This window comes from Falco biarmicus, chromosome 3 (assembly GCF_023638135.1).
Source record: "Falco biarmicus isolate bFalBia1 chromosome 3, bFalBia1.pri, whole genome shotgun sequence".
Classification (NCBI taxonomy): Eukaryota; Metazoa; Chordata; class Aves; order Falconiformes; family Falconidae; genus Falco; species Falco biarmicus.
In genome coordinates this window covers 62585204-62603534 of record NC_079290.1, presented here as the reverse complement: position 1 = coordinate 62603534, position 18331 = coordinate 62585204, and the positions used below count along the sequence as shown (strand labels likewise).

General features: G+C 39.4%; 1 protein-coding gene across 4 annotated transcripts in view; it reads left to right on the top strand.

Annotated features, from left to right (window-relative positions):
- Positions 1 to 18331, top strand: part of SPIRE1 (spire type actin nucleation factor 1) — a 127836-nt gene that overhangs the window by 96767 nt on the left and 12738 nt on the right. For 2 of the 4 annotated variants that reach the window (XM_056331348.1, XM_056331346.1), the window contains exons 7-10: positions 4555 to 4641; positions 5027 to 5156; positions 8726 to 8767; positions 15854 to 16017. In XM_056331348.1, the coding sequence (XP_056187323.1) occupies positions 4555 to 4641; positions 5027 to 5156; positions 8726 to 8767; positions 15854 to 16017 (423 nt within the window). The remainder of the gene's footprint in view (positions 1 to 4554; positions 4642 to 5026; positions 5157 to 8725; positions 8768 to 15853; positions 16018 to 18331) is intronic. The other 2 variants (XM_056331349.1, XM_056331347.1) reach the window with 1 other exon arrangement.

The window sequence follows — 18331 nt, the reverse complement described above, 5'->3', positions numbered from 1 at the left end:
CACAGCTGCTCCTGTGCTCATCCAGACTGTTGCTGTGTATGAAATGCCTGCAAGCATCTACTTTTGTGCTGCTATCTGGTCTACTAGGTAGATTGTCCAAAGTGACCTCTGGGCATAAATATGAATTTTGATTACTATCACCTGTGGGGCTGTCTGTGATGCAACTGCTGGTACAGCCTGACAACTGCTAATGATATTGTGTTAGAAAAATAAATTATTTCATATTAGAAACCTTAAATTCAGTAACTTGGATTCTGCTGCAGGGTTTGCTTGAAGAACATGCAAAGCATGCACAATGATAAGAGTCCAGCTTGACATGAAATGTGTGGAGCCTGAAGGATTCACATAGAATTACAAGTTCAATTAGACTGCATAAATACAGCATCTTCTAGCTGGCTGTCATGGGTCAAAGCTGATTGTATGTATTCCCATCAGAGAAAACTGTTGCAGTTGTTGAGAAGGACAAGAATCCTAAATCTGAATTTTAAGGCAACCTGGGAAAGATGGATTATGTTTCTTTCTTTCACTCAAAACAGATGTTTGGCAAAACTTTCCTTAAAAACATTTTTTGCTTTAAATTTATAGATACTATTTTTGGACTTGGTAGCTTGTGAAAATGCATTTGCTACTAATGGGAACAAGAGGTTAAACTTTTTAAGTAAATGGGATGCACCATGGAGTCTTTACTGTTCTTTTTATTAATATAATGCTATCTTACTAATACAAAGCAGAGCTGCCCCCCAGGTGGCTGGTGTGTGGGGCTGTCCCTCCCCAGGGGCAGGGCCCTGCACCCCCTTTGCTGAACTGCATTCGGTCCCCCCCCGCCCAGCTCTCCAGCCTGCCCAGGCCTCGCTGAACGGCAGCGCAGCCGCTGGGGTACCAGCCACTCCTGCCAGGGCTGTGTCACTGCCAGCCTTGCTGAGGGCTCTGCCCCTTCACCCAGGGCGCTGGGGAGCCCGTTGGACAGGGCTGGGCCCAGCGCTGAGCCCTGGGGAACCCGCCAGCTACAGGCCTCCAGCTGGGCTCTGCGCTGCTGGTCACAGCCCCTGAGCTCTGCCATCAGCCAGCTCTCGATCCGCCTCACTGTCCCCTCATCCAGCCCGCACGGCCTGAGCTGACCTCCAGGGCTGTTATTGCTGCGGTCAAGGTGGGCAACGTCCACCGCTCTGCCCTCATCTACCCAGCCAGTCATTCCATCATGGAAGGCCGTCAGGTTGGTCAGGCATGATTTCCCCTTGGTGAGTCTGCTTTGACTGCTCCTGATGACCTTCTTTTCCTCCACATGCTTCAAGACGACGCTGGTCCATCATCTTCCCAGGGATGGAGGGGAGGATGACCAGTCGATAGTTTCCTGTGTTATAATACTTTAAATCCACAACAGAACTTTATCATGAGCTGTTCTGAAAACGATTGTAGCATGCACCCCCAGTCTCAGTGTCAATGCAATTTAATTTTAAATGAAAATTTCTTCATAGAACAAAACAATGTCAGTTTCATGTTGCCTATTATTTAGAGATAGCATTCTCCTACTTAATGCTTCACCTTTTATAGTAAGACAAAGAAATGGCTGAGGAATTTGAAAGTCAATGATAAGTGCTGTATTTTTTGTGAAAGTCATGTGCTATGTACTTGTTTGGGATAACCATTTTTAAAGCTGGGTCTTCAGCCAAAGTTTACTAACTACCATTTGCAGTTGGTTTTTTAACTGCAAATCCATATTTATATATTAAAATGTGATAGTAGCAGGTTGTGAGTAGATGATTACATGGTAATTCTTCTGTGCTTTAGCTGTTTAGGTCTCTCAAATTTCTGGCTGATTTTTGTAATCATTGGTTATGCTTTCCCCACACTGCCAGTTTAAATGCATACTGCTGTACAAAAGCTGGTTTACATGAAGACTTAAGATGGTCTTACAGTGTTTGGAGATACTTACTGAAATACGAGTTTGCAGTTGGGGCCAATCTGGTATGTAAAAGAAAAAAACAAAAAGATTATTTTATTGGTTGGGTTTTTCCCCTCTGCATGTATCATGGCTACATCTGTACAATATAGCTATAATTTAGACTTTAATGAAGAGCCATGAATTTTAATTAATTAAAAGTAAGAGATGCATGTGAAATTGCTCATTACAGAGCAAGTTTGAGTAAAGAAATACATCTACTGTGGACAGAGAGGATGAAGCTTCCTTTTGGTGTTTCATATCGGTATTTTGTTTGGGCACAGAGTACAAGAAGGTAGGTTCTGCCTTCTGACACTCCTGCTCGTGGCTTGTTGGCTGTGAAACATCCGCTTGCTTTGCCACCAGCTCCCCATGTATCCTGTGGAAAATCACTTAAGCAAATCTTACATTTTTCCTTTTCCAATCAAATAGGAATACTAATACTAATTATACCCTGGTGGCATTAAGTCAGGGTGTAGAGTGCCCTGAGGTGAAAGGCTCAGAGCCATGTATTATTTATTTCCTATTGTCATGCAGAGGGTTGTTCCTAAAGGCTGGAACAGGGATTATCAGTTTACAAAATGGCTGTTCTGATGGTAATAACTCTCAGCTTCAACTATCAGCTTTGACATCTGAAGAACAGTAACTCAGAGAAGAGAGACTTCTCATTTCATTAACAATGCTGTAAAGCAGGCTGGCCTCAAAAAATTGCTTAGTCTTTAAACAGAAGAAATCAATCACACTACTTTGGAATAATTTCTCCTCATCATAAAATGTCAAAATACCATTTAATATAAACCTTTTCAATTTTAATTTTTCTGCAGTATTTTTAGAAAGGTGATGCATATTGCTGAGTTTAGCAGCTTGGTGTTTTCTGCCAAGCTATATGAAATTCATTCTAAGAAAGCTAAGGGGATGGGGGAACAAATAGAATCTGGACCGTGTCTGCGATAAGACACCTCCAGAAAGAGTCCCTGAGAAAGCAATGAAATGTTCCCCAGGAGGGACTCTGCGTCTGCCTCCTTATCAGGGAAGGGATGAATCCTCTCCGGGAAGCTGTCGTTCTGCCTCAGCCTGGAAACAGGGCATGTCTGAGGTGTGCAGAGCTTATATGGAAGCTGCATGGCATTAGTGAAGTTCAGTTAGTGATCATATTCAGGTGACCTTATAAGCATTTGAACCCATTTTTCTGACAGCAGCATTCATTCTGGTTAGCAAAGTGTACATGTGATTTGACAAACCAGAGCTGTGTCTTTATATATATTTTCTGGCTACAGAGATTGTATGAATAGAGTCTTCCAAAGAAAAATAAGCCAACTGACCCTTAAAAAAAAAGAAAAAAGAAAAAGAAAAAAAAAAGAATAAAGAAAGTCCTGAAATTTGGGACACTTAGGGCCTAAGAAAGATAGTGTCATGGGATTTTCTGTCAAACCGGAGGACAGGGCTGATAGCCAGCTACCCTGTAGTAACAGAAGTACCAGAAGGATGTGTGGCATAGGATGCTCTCTCATTCCTGACAGTGTGGTTGGTCACTGTAGTGTATGAAGACTGAACCCGACAGGTGGAATTTTTAAGAAAATCCATACACTTATTCCCATTTACAATTTATAAATTCTTCATATGATAGGAAAACTTCTATTAGCTTCTTTTATATTCTGCACATATAGTGAATTGCTGGCTCTTTCCTGTGTTGTCTTGTATATAGTCTTATGTTTAAATGGGTTATCAAAGAAACATACTGTGTCTCTGGAGAAAACCAGACAAACAAGCAAACAATTCTCACCCAGCCCTTAGATATATAAAGAAATACATGATTTACAGCGAGGAAATGCACCTCCTGTACTCCCAACAGCATGCCAGGGCATTCTAGTGATTTACTTTCTAGACATATTGACAAACTGGTTTACACTTGAGTAATCTTTCGAGCACAGGTGGAGAGGTAGCTATGAAATCATGCTCAGGGCTTCCCTCTCCTGCTGGAATTTACTCATGAGACCTCTTCATGGTCAGAGCAGCAGAAACAGGTGGTAAAGACAAAAGAACAAAGGGAACCAAGTTTTCACCTAGTGCTACAAGCAAATCATTGGTGATTGCGCCAGGTCTAGCTTTGCTTTCACATCAGTGCTTGGGAGATGGTAAGGAGATCAAGAAAAAAGAGCATCCATGTTTTCTCAGAGGCTAAGAAGAGAGTATTAGAGACTGTGTAATGGTTGGCAGTGACCCACGATTCAAATAGTTGTTCTTAAAAATGCCATTGGCAAGTTTTCTTCCAAGCAAGATATAGTCTTCATCTGCATTCTCCCATAGACACGATTGCAGCCTTGACATTTGATTTAATCATTTCAAAATCCTAAGTATTGCTGATTAAAGCTGCTGCAGTTGTGGTTATTCTGCAGCTATCTGCAAAGCTGAAAAGCTGTTATCTACATTTTTGCTTGCCTGTGCTCTGCATATGGATTGTTGCTCTGCTCAGGACTGGTGAGTTTTATGTCAGGTGCAGGTGTCAGAACACTGCAAGCTCTCTGTCAAGGTTGTGAGTTTTCAAATTTATCTCATCGTCTGTGTGAATATGAATGCAAAACATGGAAATATATATTTCACTTTCTCCTTTCCAGGTCAACGGTGATATTCCACCTCGATTAAAAAAGAGTGCCCATGAAATAATCCTGGATTTCATCCGATCACGACCTCCATTAAATCCTGTATGTAATCCAGTGGGCTTCATTCCTAAGAAAAATAGGGCTTTTTAAAGCATGTTTGGGTCCAGGGAATATGTTAAATATTATGTTTTCTGACATGGGCTTTCAAAAATACCATCTTCTGAATATAGAATTCAGTCTCTTAAAAGAACAGTGTGTAATACCTTGTACCTACCAATTAATAGCTGTTAAGACCAGCAGCACTTTATCTCTGGGAAATCATGATGAACAGGGGAAAAATACAATCCTCTTTCAAATTTATATGAGTTTTACAATTGAGTGCAAGTAAAATCACATCACAACATTCCACACTTTTTTCTAAAAAAGTGTGAAAACTACTTTCAAGAAGTACTGTTTTATGTAAATATGATTATCTTTATATCTCGAGGCCTCAGCAAGAAAACTTAAACCAACCCCACCACGGCCACGCAGCCTTCATGAAAGGATCCTGGAGGAAATCAAGGCAGAGAGGAAGCTACGTCCAGTCTCACCTGATGAGATAAGGCGTAGCAGGCTGGGTAAGCACATTGCTAGTTCTTATGTGCAGCATCCACAGAAAACTTCCCACATAAGAAGCAAAAATATTAGTGGTGTCTGTGCAGATATCATGGAAGGTAAAATTATTCTCATCCCTTCAGAAAAAGAAAGAACCTATAGGCTTTGCTAGGGCTATGCAATCTTTGTGCTAAGTTATATTTAAAAATAAGATACTCTATGGCTCAGCTTGATTCCCTTCAAGTTTTTAATGTAAATATTAGATAAATTTAATGGCATTATATTGCTTGTTGCACGTGACAGTTAACGTTATATTTGCTTGGAATGGAATAGGTATTGCTTCTCCCCAGTGCAATATTCTTACGTGTCTGCAGATGTTCTTTACATGTCTTTTTAGTTCATTTTATTCTGTTTCCTGTTGTTAGCATCATCAACTTCCTTAATTTAGAATATGTTTTTATTTCTTTGCTGAATCTATTGCTTTTATTTTGAATCTAAGTGCTTCATTTTCTAAGTTATGGTACATGTGTTTGTATATATTTTCAGTGGGTATAATTCAGACTTGCACTGCAAAGCATTTCATTTCTGCAGTGTATATTCAACAACCCACTATGAAATTATACAAATATTATGCCTTCCAGTGATCACCAAGTTGCATTAGTTCAATGGTTCTGAAGACAAAAGCATGACAAATACAGTCTTACATTGTGACTTACATCTCTTTAAGAGCACGTTATTTATCTGTATCAGAAAAACCGAGTTAGCTGGATTTTTGAAGAGCAAAAGTGGCATCTTATGGCTGATAAGCATGAAATAATCCACATATATACTCCCTGTTGTGGCTTTCTGCAAAATATTTGTGCTTGCCACATGTGCTTGAAGGCACTGCTCCAGATTCAAGTGGGTTGTGACAACCCATTGTCTCTGGAGAAAAACAATTTCATCAGTCTTGCTTTGTTGCATTGTTTTGGAAGTGCTCAGTAGAGTTTGGTGAATGCTTGGGTGCATTTTTAAAAGCATGGTGCTTTGAATATTGTTTCTTTCGGCCTTCCAGTTTCTGGTTTGGATTCAGTTTATGCTTGCTGTATCAATTAATGTTTCTAATAGGCCTAGACATTTTTCCAAATGCAGGATGCTTGTAAAAATGTGGAATGATTCCTTACTTTTCTTTCAAGCATTCAGTTTCAGTATTTTAAATGTTCTTCATCTGGGAACTATCATGTCCTCTCAGGGCTTCAAATCTGATCTAAGAGACCTTTAAAATTTCTGATATAAATGACATTAAACCCATTTAGTAAACAGTTTCCAAAACCAATGTTAAATTTTGGAGTATTGCTGGTTAGGACTTCCCGGGCTGATTTCAGGGCACAGCCTCTAATGAGGGATACCTGTCTTCCACCAATTCTGTGTTTTTGTTAAAGAATTAAATTTTTGAGTTTCAGAACTGTGGTAAATCTCCTTCAGTCCAGTGAATTGTTTAGATTAAATGTCATATTACTGGAAGTGTAAAAGAGGATGCATGCAAGTTTTATTTCCCAAGTGTTTGTTTGCTGCTGGCATGAAGATGAAAAAAGAGCAAAGGCCTTGAAGGTAGTTTTTTCTTATGTTGAAATATGAGGTTTTGTTCTTCCTCACATTGAAATGATTGTTATTTCCAAAGTTCCTTTTAGAATAAAGTGTGTTTGTGCAAAATTGGGAGTGGAGTAATGCTAGTGACATTCAATATGTTACAAATAGATCTGTTGTATAGTTTAAATGACCACTGAATGTAATCTAGTGTAACAACATGTAAGGTAATGAGGTTTAAGGATTATAAATCTAATTAGAAACACCATGTGGGACACATGCACCATCTGGACAGAAATATTTGTTGCTATTAAAAAGAAAAAGAAAAAAAGAGCATTAGAGTGAAATATTTGGGAGTATAAGGTACATTGAAAATGTCCCAGAGTTATTCTTTGTTGCTCAGTTTATATCAGTCAAGAGTATAACTACACTTGACTACTGGGGTGAGGGGGGCTGTACTCTTGCTGTTCCTCCTCTGCAATGTGGGTGGACCTATGGCACTTGTTCACCAGCAGCCACAGGCTTTGTCCCTCTGCTCTGTACAACACATGCGTACAGGTAAGATCTTTACCCTGAGCTGCCACCAAGAAGAGCCAGCCTGTGGCTGGCCACTCTTAATCTAAAACTTTGGGGTTTTTGGTAGCTTTCTCACAAAGGGAGAGGTTTGAGTCAAGGAACTGGAGTGAGCTTTCAAATGACCTCATTAAATTATTGATGTAAGCTACGGAGACAAACACAGCCTTGAGGTACATGTCCCATTAAAAGCATGGATTTGTGACTCAAGCAAGTTGAGCTAATGGAGCTTGGAAAAAACTTTGTTTTGTGTACATGTTTTATCAACCTTCAGTTAGAATTCAGCATTGGCTGGTAAATACCCTTATGCTTTAAAATGTATTTGCCTTTATGCTGAGTTTGGACAGGGATTTAGATACTCTTTCTGTAGCCGTTTTCTGTGGCTGATGTTGTCTGGTTAATGAACTGCAGGAAACTCCCAAATCTGTCTCTGAGTGAGCATTCTACTGTGTTCACCACGTAGATTTATTCTCATGAGCGAAAGTTGTCCCAGCACAACCTTTTTTTAAACATCTTTTAATGCAGTGGTATGTATGGGTGACAGGCCTTTCATACCAACTTGCATGATTATCACCTGTCAAGTAAGACAGATAAGCTGCTACCAGTTTTGACGTGTTCTTACACATTCTTGTTGCTGGGCTTGGCCTGCTTACGGGATTAGTGCACTAAAATTTTGTTTTCAGTTGAAAAATATTTTGAGTGTCCGCTCCCTGAATTACATTGTTTAATTGGTAGTATAGGTAGGTCTTCCAGAAATAAAGAACATATGACCACTTTCTTGTCTAGGAATGAAATGGTTAGAGGCCCAGAAAAAAGAGGATAATATTATGGATAGATTTGAAAGGCTAAGTCCACCTAAGGTTTGCAAAAAGAACAAGAATCAGCACAAACCACACTGCGTTTGGCCTTTTCGATCCTCTTCAAGGAAACTACTGCTCAAGCTTAGCTTGAGTGTCTCTCTTTATTAGTTTAATTATAATCATTGGAGATTATGCTTTAAAAAAGTTAGAAATATCTTTATTTCAGGTCACTGAAACTTGTGTGAAATGTGGCTTTGTACTTTTGAGATTTTTTTTCAGCCCTCCCCCCCCCCCCCCCGCCCCCCCCCCCGCTATTCCCTTTCTCTCTTTCATGGCATTTTAATTGAAAATATTCTGTTTTTAAGGTACTTGGCTCTTGTTTTGGTATTTGATTTATTGAATTCCAAAAATCTCATTCTACAACTATACAAATATATTTGTAATTGCTCTGTTTGCAAGTCCTGTTTACGCTACTGTAGTTTTCAGACTTTGAGCTTTACTACAGTAAAGCAATAGTATGTCTGACACATTTTGGATTTAGGCAACAGAATCCAAAATGTCTCAAATGGAGTAAATCTTTTGGTTTCATTACCCCTCTGCTTTTCTAATAGTTGAATCATTTTCTTTTTGTTGTTTTTGTTTCTTTTTTACAGCAATGCGGCCACTTAGCATGTCACACAGTTTTGACTTGTCAGGTAAAAGTTGCAACAATACCTGACGTGGTTATTGTGCTTATTGTGAATTTTGTTCCATCTGTTTGTTGAATTCCCATTTAAGAAAGAAACTTGAAGGGATTCTTCCAAGATATGGTCAGTTAAAATAAAAATTAAGATAAATTACTTATTAATACCTACATTTCCCTTGCCCCAAAAGGATGCCTCGATATAGGAAACAACTGTGTTTCACTTGAAATAGAGTGCTGGAATTCTGTTTAAATAAATAATCAAAATAAGGTGGCCCAGAGCTATTCCAAACTCTGAAAAAGATTGCAGAATACAGTGTCACCTTCAAGACCGATTTACTTACTTATTAATATGACCTTTGTGTCTTTACACTCACTTCTTGACTAGACCATCTTTTGTAGTACTTCATTTCTCACGAGGATCCAAAACCTAGTTTTGAACTTGTCTGCCTTTCTAGATGTAATGAAATATACCTATGAATACTAATCTAGAAAGGAACTCAGTTCTACTGAGTGTCTTTACGGTCAATGCTTTGTGAGTCATGAAATCAAAGACATTCACTCAGAAGAGGCTAAACCTTCCTTCTTTACTGGTTAGCAAAAGAAGTTGCTAAGGTTTGCTGGTAATAGCTGATACAGCGGATTTGATAACTGACCCTTCATCAACCAGCTAATACAAAATCTAAACTTTCATCTTGGTGGGCCATTAATTAGGACGTTACAGCACTGAACGTTAGTAACTGAACGTATTCTACTTCAGAGACAGCAATGTCAAGAGAGAGTGTGTGCCTACTAGCCAGAAAATAAATTAATTCCTCCCTCATTGTACACTAACTTTCCAGGATTCTCAGGCCCAAAGACTCCGTCATTGAGGTTGGAAATACTCTACATTAGCCTTAAAGGTTTGTCTGCTGAGGAGAGCTCTTATGCTAGCTGTTACCTAAGTTCCCCGAGGTGACTTCCAAGAAAACAGTCTCCAAATAAATCTATGCTCTCATTTTGTGAAGAAGCAGCAGGAGCTGTACCTTCCCCCCTTCTTTCCACTTGCACAGGAACATCTCATCCAGAACTTCTGCAGAGTTTTCATCCTCTGTGTTTCTCTATGTACCCATTAACCTCACGTGGTTATTTTCCCCATAGTAAGGCATAATCTGAGTGAAATGCTAGCATATTGTGAAGTAGAAAGACCGTATAGAACTTCTTCCATTACCATAATATAAAAAAATGCAGTAGTTTTTATAATACGGGAGCAGAGTTCACAAGTGACCTGTCTGTGAACATGGCTTCATGTTTTGGCTGAGCCAAGTAAACAGCTTGCCACTGTCAAGAGGCAAGGAGGGGCTCTCACTGCTGCCTCTCCTCCCCCAAGCTCCCGTGTAAGTCCCCCTTCTCCTTTGTGCCAGTCCTGCTCATTTATTCCCCAGATGATCTGGTTAAACTCATGTCACCCAGAAAAAAATACTTACATTTTTTTATTCAGGTTTGTTTTCTGCTTTTTTAGTGATTTAAACCTACTTACTATCTGATCAGATGATCAGAGAGCTGGCTGAGGGCCTGTGATCATCATGGGTGGATGGGGTAAAGGAAAAGGCTCTCTCCATCAGACGCGGTGGCAAGCTGTTAATCAAGCTCAAACCTTTTTGTGACACCTTATACATATGATGTATTGTACAGCTACTACAGCTGTCTGGTGGGATTCAAATTATATATGTATGTGGTATCATGTTTTACTCCACTGAAAGCTGAAGAGGGTCCCCAGGGGTTCAGATAACACCACAAACAGGCAAACTTCAGTTTTCAAAAAGTATTGCTACTTTCAGATATGCCAAAAGTTCCTTCAGTTTTAAGACTATAAAACTGAATGTGCCAGTGACCAACAAAAGGAGAGGTTCAGATCTGTCCTACATGTGTCTGCTTCTTCTTTTGCCTTTTATTTCTAAGAATCCTGAGACATCCTCATTTGTTAAAATCCAAACAGTATTTTGTAAAAGCTCCCTTCATAATCCATTGTTTCATCACCATGTTTTTATTTTAAAGAAATGGTTTCATAGCAATCTATATTGTACTTGGATTTGCTCTTTTTTGACTGACCTCTGAAGAACTCTTCCTGTTTTCTTTATCCATCTTCCAAATGTGATTGTTTTTATTTTTTCAAGTCATGTGGTTCTCAGCAAGTAGTATCATATGGCATGACTGAGTGATCTGATAAGTTGTCTTCAGAAGTAAATTCAGGATGATTAAAACATTCCAGTTAGGTGGATGTGAGACACCAAATGAGCAGTACAAATGAATTAGATGGGTTGGAATGTCGACAGTAAGCAGATAAGCAGTACTTCTGAATGTTGTTGCTTTGCGTGCTTTTCATTTTTCCATTATTTTGGAGGCAGGGAACTATACTGTGCTTTTATCACTGTTTCCACATACTTGCTTTTTCACTGCTTTCATTACTCTCTGCTTGATGGAATTGCTGTCACAAAAAAAACCACAAACCAGCTGAAAAACAGAAGCGTTTCCTGCTAAGTGCTAAAGAGTGGGGGCAGGCATATATTATGCTTGCTATCTGCGACTGAGAAGATGCAGACCAGTTCTGAGAAGACTTTTGCTGGCACCAAGCTGGTGTAGTTGATATGTCACTCTGGCTTGGCTCCTCATATCTGCCTGCTGTTACCCTGAAGAGAAGAGGAGGGGGGTGCCTGGGACCTCCTTCTACACTGCTGTTCTTACCGGTAGAATAGAAGGAGCAAGCAGTAGCCACCTGTAATGAGTAATCTGAGAGGTACTCCGATACCAACAAGGGACAAGGCAGGCAATTGCCCACTTCCTCAAATAGAAAAGCAGTTTAAAAGCAGCTTAATTTCGATGCACTGTGTTGAATGCAGGTCAAAAGATCTGTCATTCCCACTCAACACTCAAGCTCTTACCTCAAAGCTGTATGCATGGCTGCTTTGAAGTTGTTACTACAGAAACAGTTTGTACATTTGGGGAGCAGGGACCAGGGGTGTTGGGTGCAAGGAGAGAAGAAAAAGGAAAGTGAAACATTTAAACCCAAACTTTGCGGGGATTATTCCTGTTGTTCCCAACCCCTGTGAGGTGATGTGTATCTGTTGCCTTTACATGATCTGTGCCTCAGACCAGTGTGAGGAAAGAACTCCACCAGGTCCTGGTAATCTCTTGATTTAGGTAACGCAATAATAAATGTGATGTAAACACCAGCAAAACACCGGTGGTTTGCTGTGCTGATTTATTAGTTCTCAGGTTTGGCTTCAACATCTAAGTCCATTGAAAGGAACAGTATATCTCTGTTATCCTTATTCATTATGTAATCTTTCCCAGTGTATTATCATCACCATAACTACCAAAAAGTAAATCAATATTAACTCTGCAAATCGATTTTAGCCTTCTTTTAAACTCAGTCTAAAAATGATAAGGTTGAGGAGTACATTTGCTGTATAGAACAAAATTCGGGTTTCTGTTATTTTGTAAGGAGAGCTGGTTAGGAGGCAGACAGCATATGGTTACATGACTGCTGTGGTTTGCACATAATCCTACATGTAAATAAAGGCTCATTTCATCTTATCCTAGGGTGGGTTTCTTTTCTCTCCCCCTTCTTAAGGCTAGTCAGGGAAGACCAACACAAAGATCAAGTAATCAAAACAAGACATTCATTTGCCTGTTGTAATGATAGCTTAGAAGCTCAAAAGAAACCAAACATACTCATCCAGTTTGCAGGTAGTGTTCATTGTACTTGCTGCATGAAAACATGGGAGAAATGACACTCTCCTAGTGTGTCTGACTAATAAAATCTTAATCCCAGACTGTTGCTCACGCAAGCCTTTTTTTAATACCATTTGAATCATCTTCAAAACATTTAGATGTTCTATGAAACTAGAGATTGTAAACCACTATATTTAAAAAAATAGATTTAGGGTTTTGTTTCAAAGAATTGTCCATTAATTTCTTCTGCCATGCATTTTCATAAGCAGTAGTGTATTGGTTATTTCTGACTCATTTATTGTGATTAATTTTATTTATGATGATGTACAATTATTTGCACCCAGTACTGTTGCTGTTGTCTGAGTACATCACTAAAATAGCTTAAACAAGGTAGTAATTTTTTGGTCTGTATCTGCTAACAAATTCTGCTTTTAATTTTGGAACAAGTTATTTTTTTTTTGAAATCTTTTTGCTGAAACTGTACAATTTCATTATGCTTTCCTTAAATTATGGTAATCCATTTATTCATATGTATCCAGTACTGTTAAGTGCGGTAATGATAAACTGAACTTGAGCACTGTTGACAAAACAGATTTTATAAATGGGATGATTTCTTACTTTACTTTTTTGGGGGGCTTTATTCTTTAGTGCTTGCAAGTTGTAAAAACTCCCTATTTATTTTTTTTTCCTTTAGAGGAAAGAGTGTTGATAAATGACTTTTCCTACTGAGGAGTCCTTCAAAACAAATACTAGGTTGGATTGTCTTCTTGATTCACCTAATACTTCTCAGGTATTTCGAGAAGACTTATAAACCAACATAAGAACAACTCAACAATATGTATGAACAAGTCATACATGTGTGAATTTAAATAACAGTTTAGTCTTTGTAGATGGTGATTTACTACATCGGTTACCTCCAAAATGGGTCAGAAATTTCCATTCTGGGGCCTAAAGAAATATGGCCTAAATTCTTAGAAAACAAAACAAAAAAGCCCCAAAACAAACAAAACCAACAATAACAAACACAACCACCACTACCCCAAATAACACAAAAACAAAATAACAAAGCAAACAAACAAAACCAGGACAAAACAACAACAAAGCAACCTAACAACAGGAAACAATGTATGATGTACCCTGGATATCTGTTCCATCACCTCCCATAGTGCTAGGGGATGTCTTGTGGATGTTCCCTTCTCTGTCCTTTCCCCAGACTTATCAGGTGTTTTTTTATTTTGGAAGGAAGGCAATACTGTTGGCCATCCCATCATTTATTCTCCCAGCAAGTCCAGCAGTGCTTACAGGCCATTCTTCACCCTCCCTAGCATCAGGCAGGGGAGTCACCACTCAGGAAGTTTTTGGGAGAAGGGACACCACCTTTGGCTGTTGTGTTGGTGGTGCTGGAACTGCTTCATTGCGCAGTCTGTTCAGGAACCACCCTGTGCAATCAGAAGACAAATCAAAGGTTTTTCTGTTGCTCATTCGGGAAGCCCTGAGCTTCTTCAATCAACTGCATGCCAGCTAATTATGAGGTCTCAAGAAGTGGTATTGGCAGCAGGGAGGTGAGGCAGCTCGGGTTTTGTTTTCCTGCTGTTGCTTTCTGGGATTGTCTTGAGCAGCTGTTAGAGCAGGAATGCATTTGATGTGGAGGACGCCCATGCTGTACTCACAGAAATCTAGGAGGGGAAAAAAACCATGACCTATAAGCCATAGTGCTAGTCAGGACACCCATTAGCAAAGCCTTTGAAGATAGGAACTAAGGGTTAGAGAGTCTTTGATTGCAACTCTTTGTAGGGAGGACCTGAAGGCAGTAACACTGTAGTGCACAGATTCATAGGCTTGGAATGTCACCATGACTTTAACAGTCCAAATAATCACCTTTTCTTACGCTCCCAGTTAAAGGCATGATTTATAGAGGAACTATAATACATCCCCTCTACTTTCTAGCTCAGTTTCCAGCATTTAACAATAACCTAATTCTTTAAAATATATATTGATTTAACTTATTCCTTTTCTTAATTCCTTTTCAATAGCTGCTCCAGTGAGAATGTTGTAAAACACACCTACAACTGCAACTGGGGCTTTGTCTAGACTGTGTAGTTTTGGTAGTGCAGGAACAGCCTTTATCGGTGCAAATTTGTTGTAGCAGCTGTGACTCTGTCTGTTTATACCAGGGCAACTATGTAAGTAACTCCAAATGATGTGTGAGTGCTTACATTGTTGGCACCAGGAATATCAGGGTGATATCATTTCTCTGTCATAGTCCTCCTGATAACCTAAGGTACAAGTCATTTGACCTTCTGTGCCTCTTTTCACCACATATAAAAATGGGAATAATAACTCGTTGTTACCCTAGCCTTAAAATACCTGGAGGTACTTTGTTATTACAAGACTGGGGAAGGAGTCCTGTAATTACATGGGTAGAAAACCACATTTGTAGAAAGGCCAGATGCTTAGGCGTACATGCAAATGGGAGATTAAAAGCTTCTCTTCCTTTTCCCTCTGACATAATTTTCTTCAACTGGGATACTGCACTTTGTACTTTTACAGGGATAAAACTGATTTATCAGACCAAACTCTAAGCTCTCCTAAAATATCAAAGCCTAGGTCATTATCTTAATGTCTAAGCTAAGCTGGGCTAAGCACAGCAGACCCAATGCTTACATTATCCGAGATGCATCTTCATTGCACACTGGCAGAAATCCCAAATAATTTGCTCAGTGGAGTTACATCCTTGTAAAACTCAGGTAGATGAAAATAGAGCTTGAGCCTCATGTTTGTGCAATTACGTGAAGATTTGACATCACAGATGTATTTTTAATACAAATGACCTTGCAAGCCTAAGAACCGTGCATGTTTTTGATGAACACTAGTTGTTTAGCTCATTTTCATTACTTTTCCTTTACACTGCACAATGAAGTGTAATTCTGTCCTCACTGGAAAAACTAGGTGTACTCCTGCTAAACCTCCTAATTTCTGTGTGGTGTTGTCTTCAGATTCACTGGCAACCCACTTGTCCAGATATGGTTGTGCATTCTTCTGATACTTGTGATATAGTTAATTATAGACTATGAGTTGAAGAAATAATATTTTCAGGTTTAATACAGGATTTTTTAAAAAAAGTTGATTGATGTTGGTCTGAGGCTGGTTTTTAGTATTCTGCACTGTTGCTTTTTCCACTGCTTTCATTCTTTCATATCGCTTCTGTACCACAAACCATTGCCTGTACTTCTCTGAGCAATGTATTCCTAAAGTAAATTAATTGCACACGTATAACTACCACAATATTTTTTTTTCCTTTTGTGTGTATTTCCTTGACAGTAAGATTTGAGAAGGCAAAATAAAAACTAGGTCCAAACACCAATTGTTCTGTTTCTTTTGCTAGATGTATCTACACCAGAGGCTGGAAGAAAATTAGTGGATGCCTCTGTAGTGAACGGTGGCCTGGCACCACAAGGAAAGCAGAATGGGGCCACACAAGTGACAGTACAACGCAAGAGACTCCTTAAGGCTCCCACGCTGGCTGAACTCGACAGCTCAGATTCAGAGGTAAAAATTCAGCACACAACTTGCTTGTCTGTTTGTCAGAATTGTGTCTTAGTTCTTAATTTGCTGATCAGCTGAGAAGTGACTTTGCAGATTATCATCTGAATTTTCCATGACTGCCTTTTCAGCCCACAGAACTTTCAAAATATTAGATCATACCTCAAAAAGGAGAATATACTTTTAAAAGGTTAAATGCCAGTTTTGGCCTTAAACCCACTATTTACTTATTTTTCTAAATGCCCAGTATCTGTCCACTATGTGTATGTAGCAATTAGGCTTTTGGGAATGCAGGCAAATGTGTTGCACCCTTCTGGCACCCATGCAGGAGCTGTCACTAAAGGACTCAGATGTGAAGCCAGCCTCACTGTACCAGCTGTTAAATAAAGAGCATCAGCTGTGCCAGAGTATGGTGCAAATGTCAGTGCATGCATTCGCTATATAGGCTTGGGAAGTAACACCCAGCAAATGTTTCACAGATAGGGACAAGCAAATGCCACTTAGATGGGGAAACAACTTTGAATCCCAAATGGGGAGTTAAAAGATTAAAAAAAAACAAACCCAAAAACAAACAAACCATAAAAAAGAGAAAAGCTTAAAAGAGCTCCCCAGCTTAAAAGCTGCATCCTCAAGAAGTAGCACCAATACATCCTTAAGAATGAGCTCTGTCTTTTGGACCAGTAGTATTATTGAGTTTGGACCTTCCCGAAAGTTAATCTGTCTGGAAAGCACATGCAGGCAGGGTTTATTCACAGAGGCTAATTTTAGCCTGAGGAAAGCAGTCTTCCCTGACTCTTTCTCTCTAGTAAATAGGGAAGGAGGGGTTTCTTGACAGGGTGCTTACAAAGACATCTAAGCTGAAAGATAGGAAGCTGGGGAGAAATACATGTGGGGAGAAATTTATCTCTCTGCATACTTTCTTGATCTGTGAAAGATTGGCTCTCTTTATATTAGGGGTTATCCTGTGGGTGACTTGTGTGGGTGCATAATTCGGTGCATCTATTCTGAATGCAGAAGAGATTTGCATTCTGAAATCTCTCAGCAGTCTTTAAAATTACAATAGAGTCTATGTGAGGTTTTGTTAATATGGATGAAGCTGGGAAGGGTGCAGGAATATTAAGACCTGTCAATGACAGTTGGATCTTGAACTTACAGCTTCCCAGCTTATAGCTCTCTGCATCCCGAAGCTAATGCAGCATTATATTTCACATGGAAAAATAAGCAGAAGTCAGTAAAAGAAAATTCTGTAAAGGGAAACGTGAAGTGATTCGTGTAGGAGGGAAAAACAAGATGTCCGACTGTGACTATTGATTAGGGAGCGCTCTGTAGGCAAGCAATTCATATAGTATAAGCTCTGGAACATACAGCAAAAGATAAATTAAAAATAAAACAGCCATACTGAGCTATCACAGAGAACAGATGCTGCACTGGTTTGAGTCAACAGAAGTAGCTGGTGAAGCAATTAAGACGATTAAGATGCTCGATGGTGAAATTTTCTGAGCTGACGAAAGGAGTGGGACATAGAACATTTGAAGTAAGTGAAGATCGCTCTGTCAGTGTTTTATTTCTTTCCTTTTACTTTGTACGTAACACACAGAGGAGAGTATGTGTTGTCATCCTGATCGCCTATAAATGACTCGGCCACCCCTTTGCCTGCAATTTGAATTTGGCTTAACATATTTAGAGTTACTCCCTGGGTGTTAAGTTTTGACAGTGTTATGCCCTAAATTACAAGCTGCAAATACCTGCAGTGCTGAGCTCCAAATGAGCTATGAGGCAGATGCATTTTCTTCCCCCTGCATCCCCTTTGTTCTTCTCTCAGCTGTGTTGCGATGCAGCCTGTGCCCCAACATTAGGGGTGGAAGGCCTGATACAGCCCTGTGCCCATTTGCTGGCAAAGTTGAATATTGTACAAACCAGTCCTGCTTTCTGTCCTTGGTTTTTTCTGCATCTCCATTAGAATCACAGTTTCAAAGGGGAAGCAGGAAGTGCCATTTTACTTTGTGTGGGTAAGAGAAGTAGCAAACTAACTGATTTTTGCTACAGATACAAAAATGGTATCTTCCTAATGAAGCTACAGCTATCTGGACAAAAATCATGTTACTAATATATTCAGATGTTTTAAGGTGATGCCTTTAAATTTGCAGCTTTCTCAGTACATGTACAATTCTAATTGTTTAGTCTGCTGTGGAAAAGTGCAGATTTTGGGTTGATCCAACCTCAAATGTAAAATGTCAGATAGTCTACTATTCATAAAAATGAGCAGCAGAGTGCCATGGTTATGTTTTTTTAATTGACAGCTTGCTTCATTCTTTGTCTT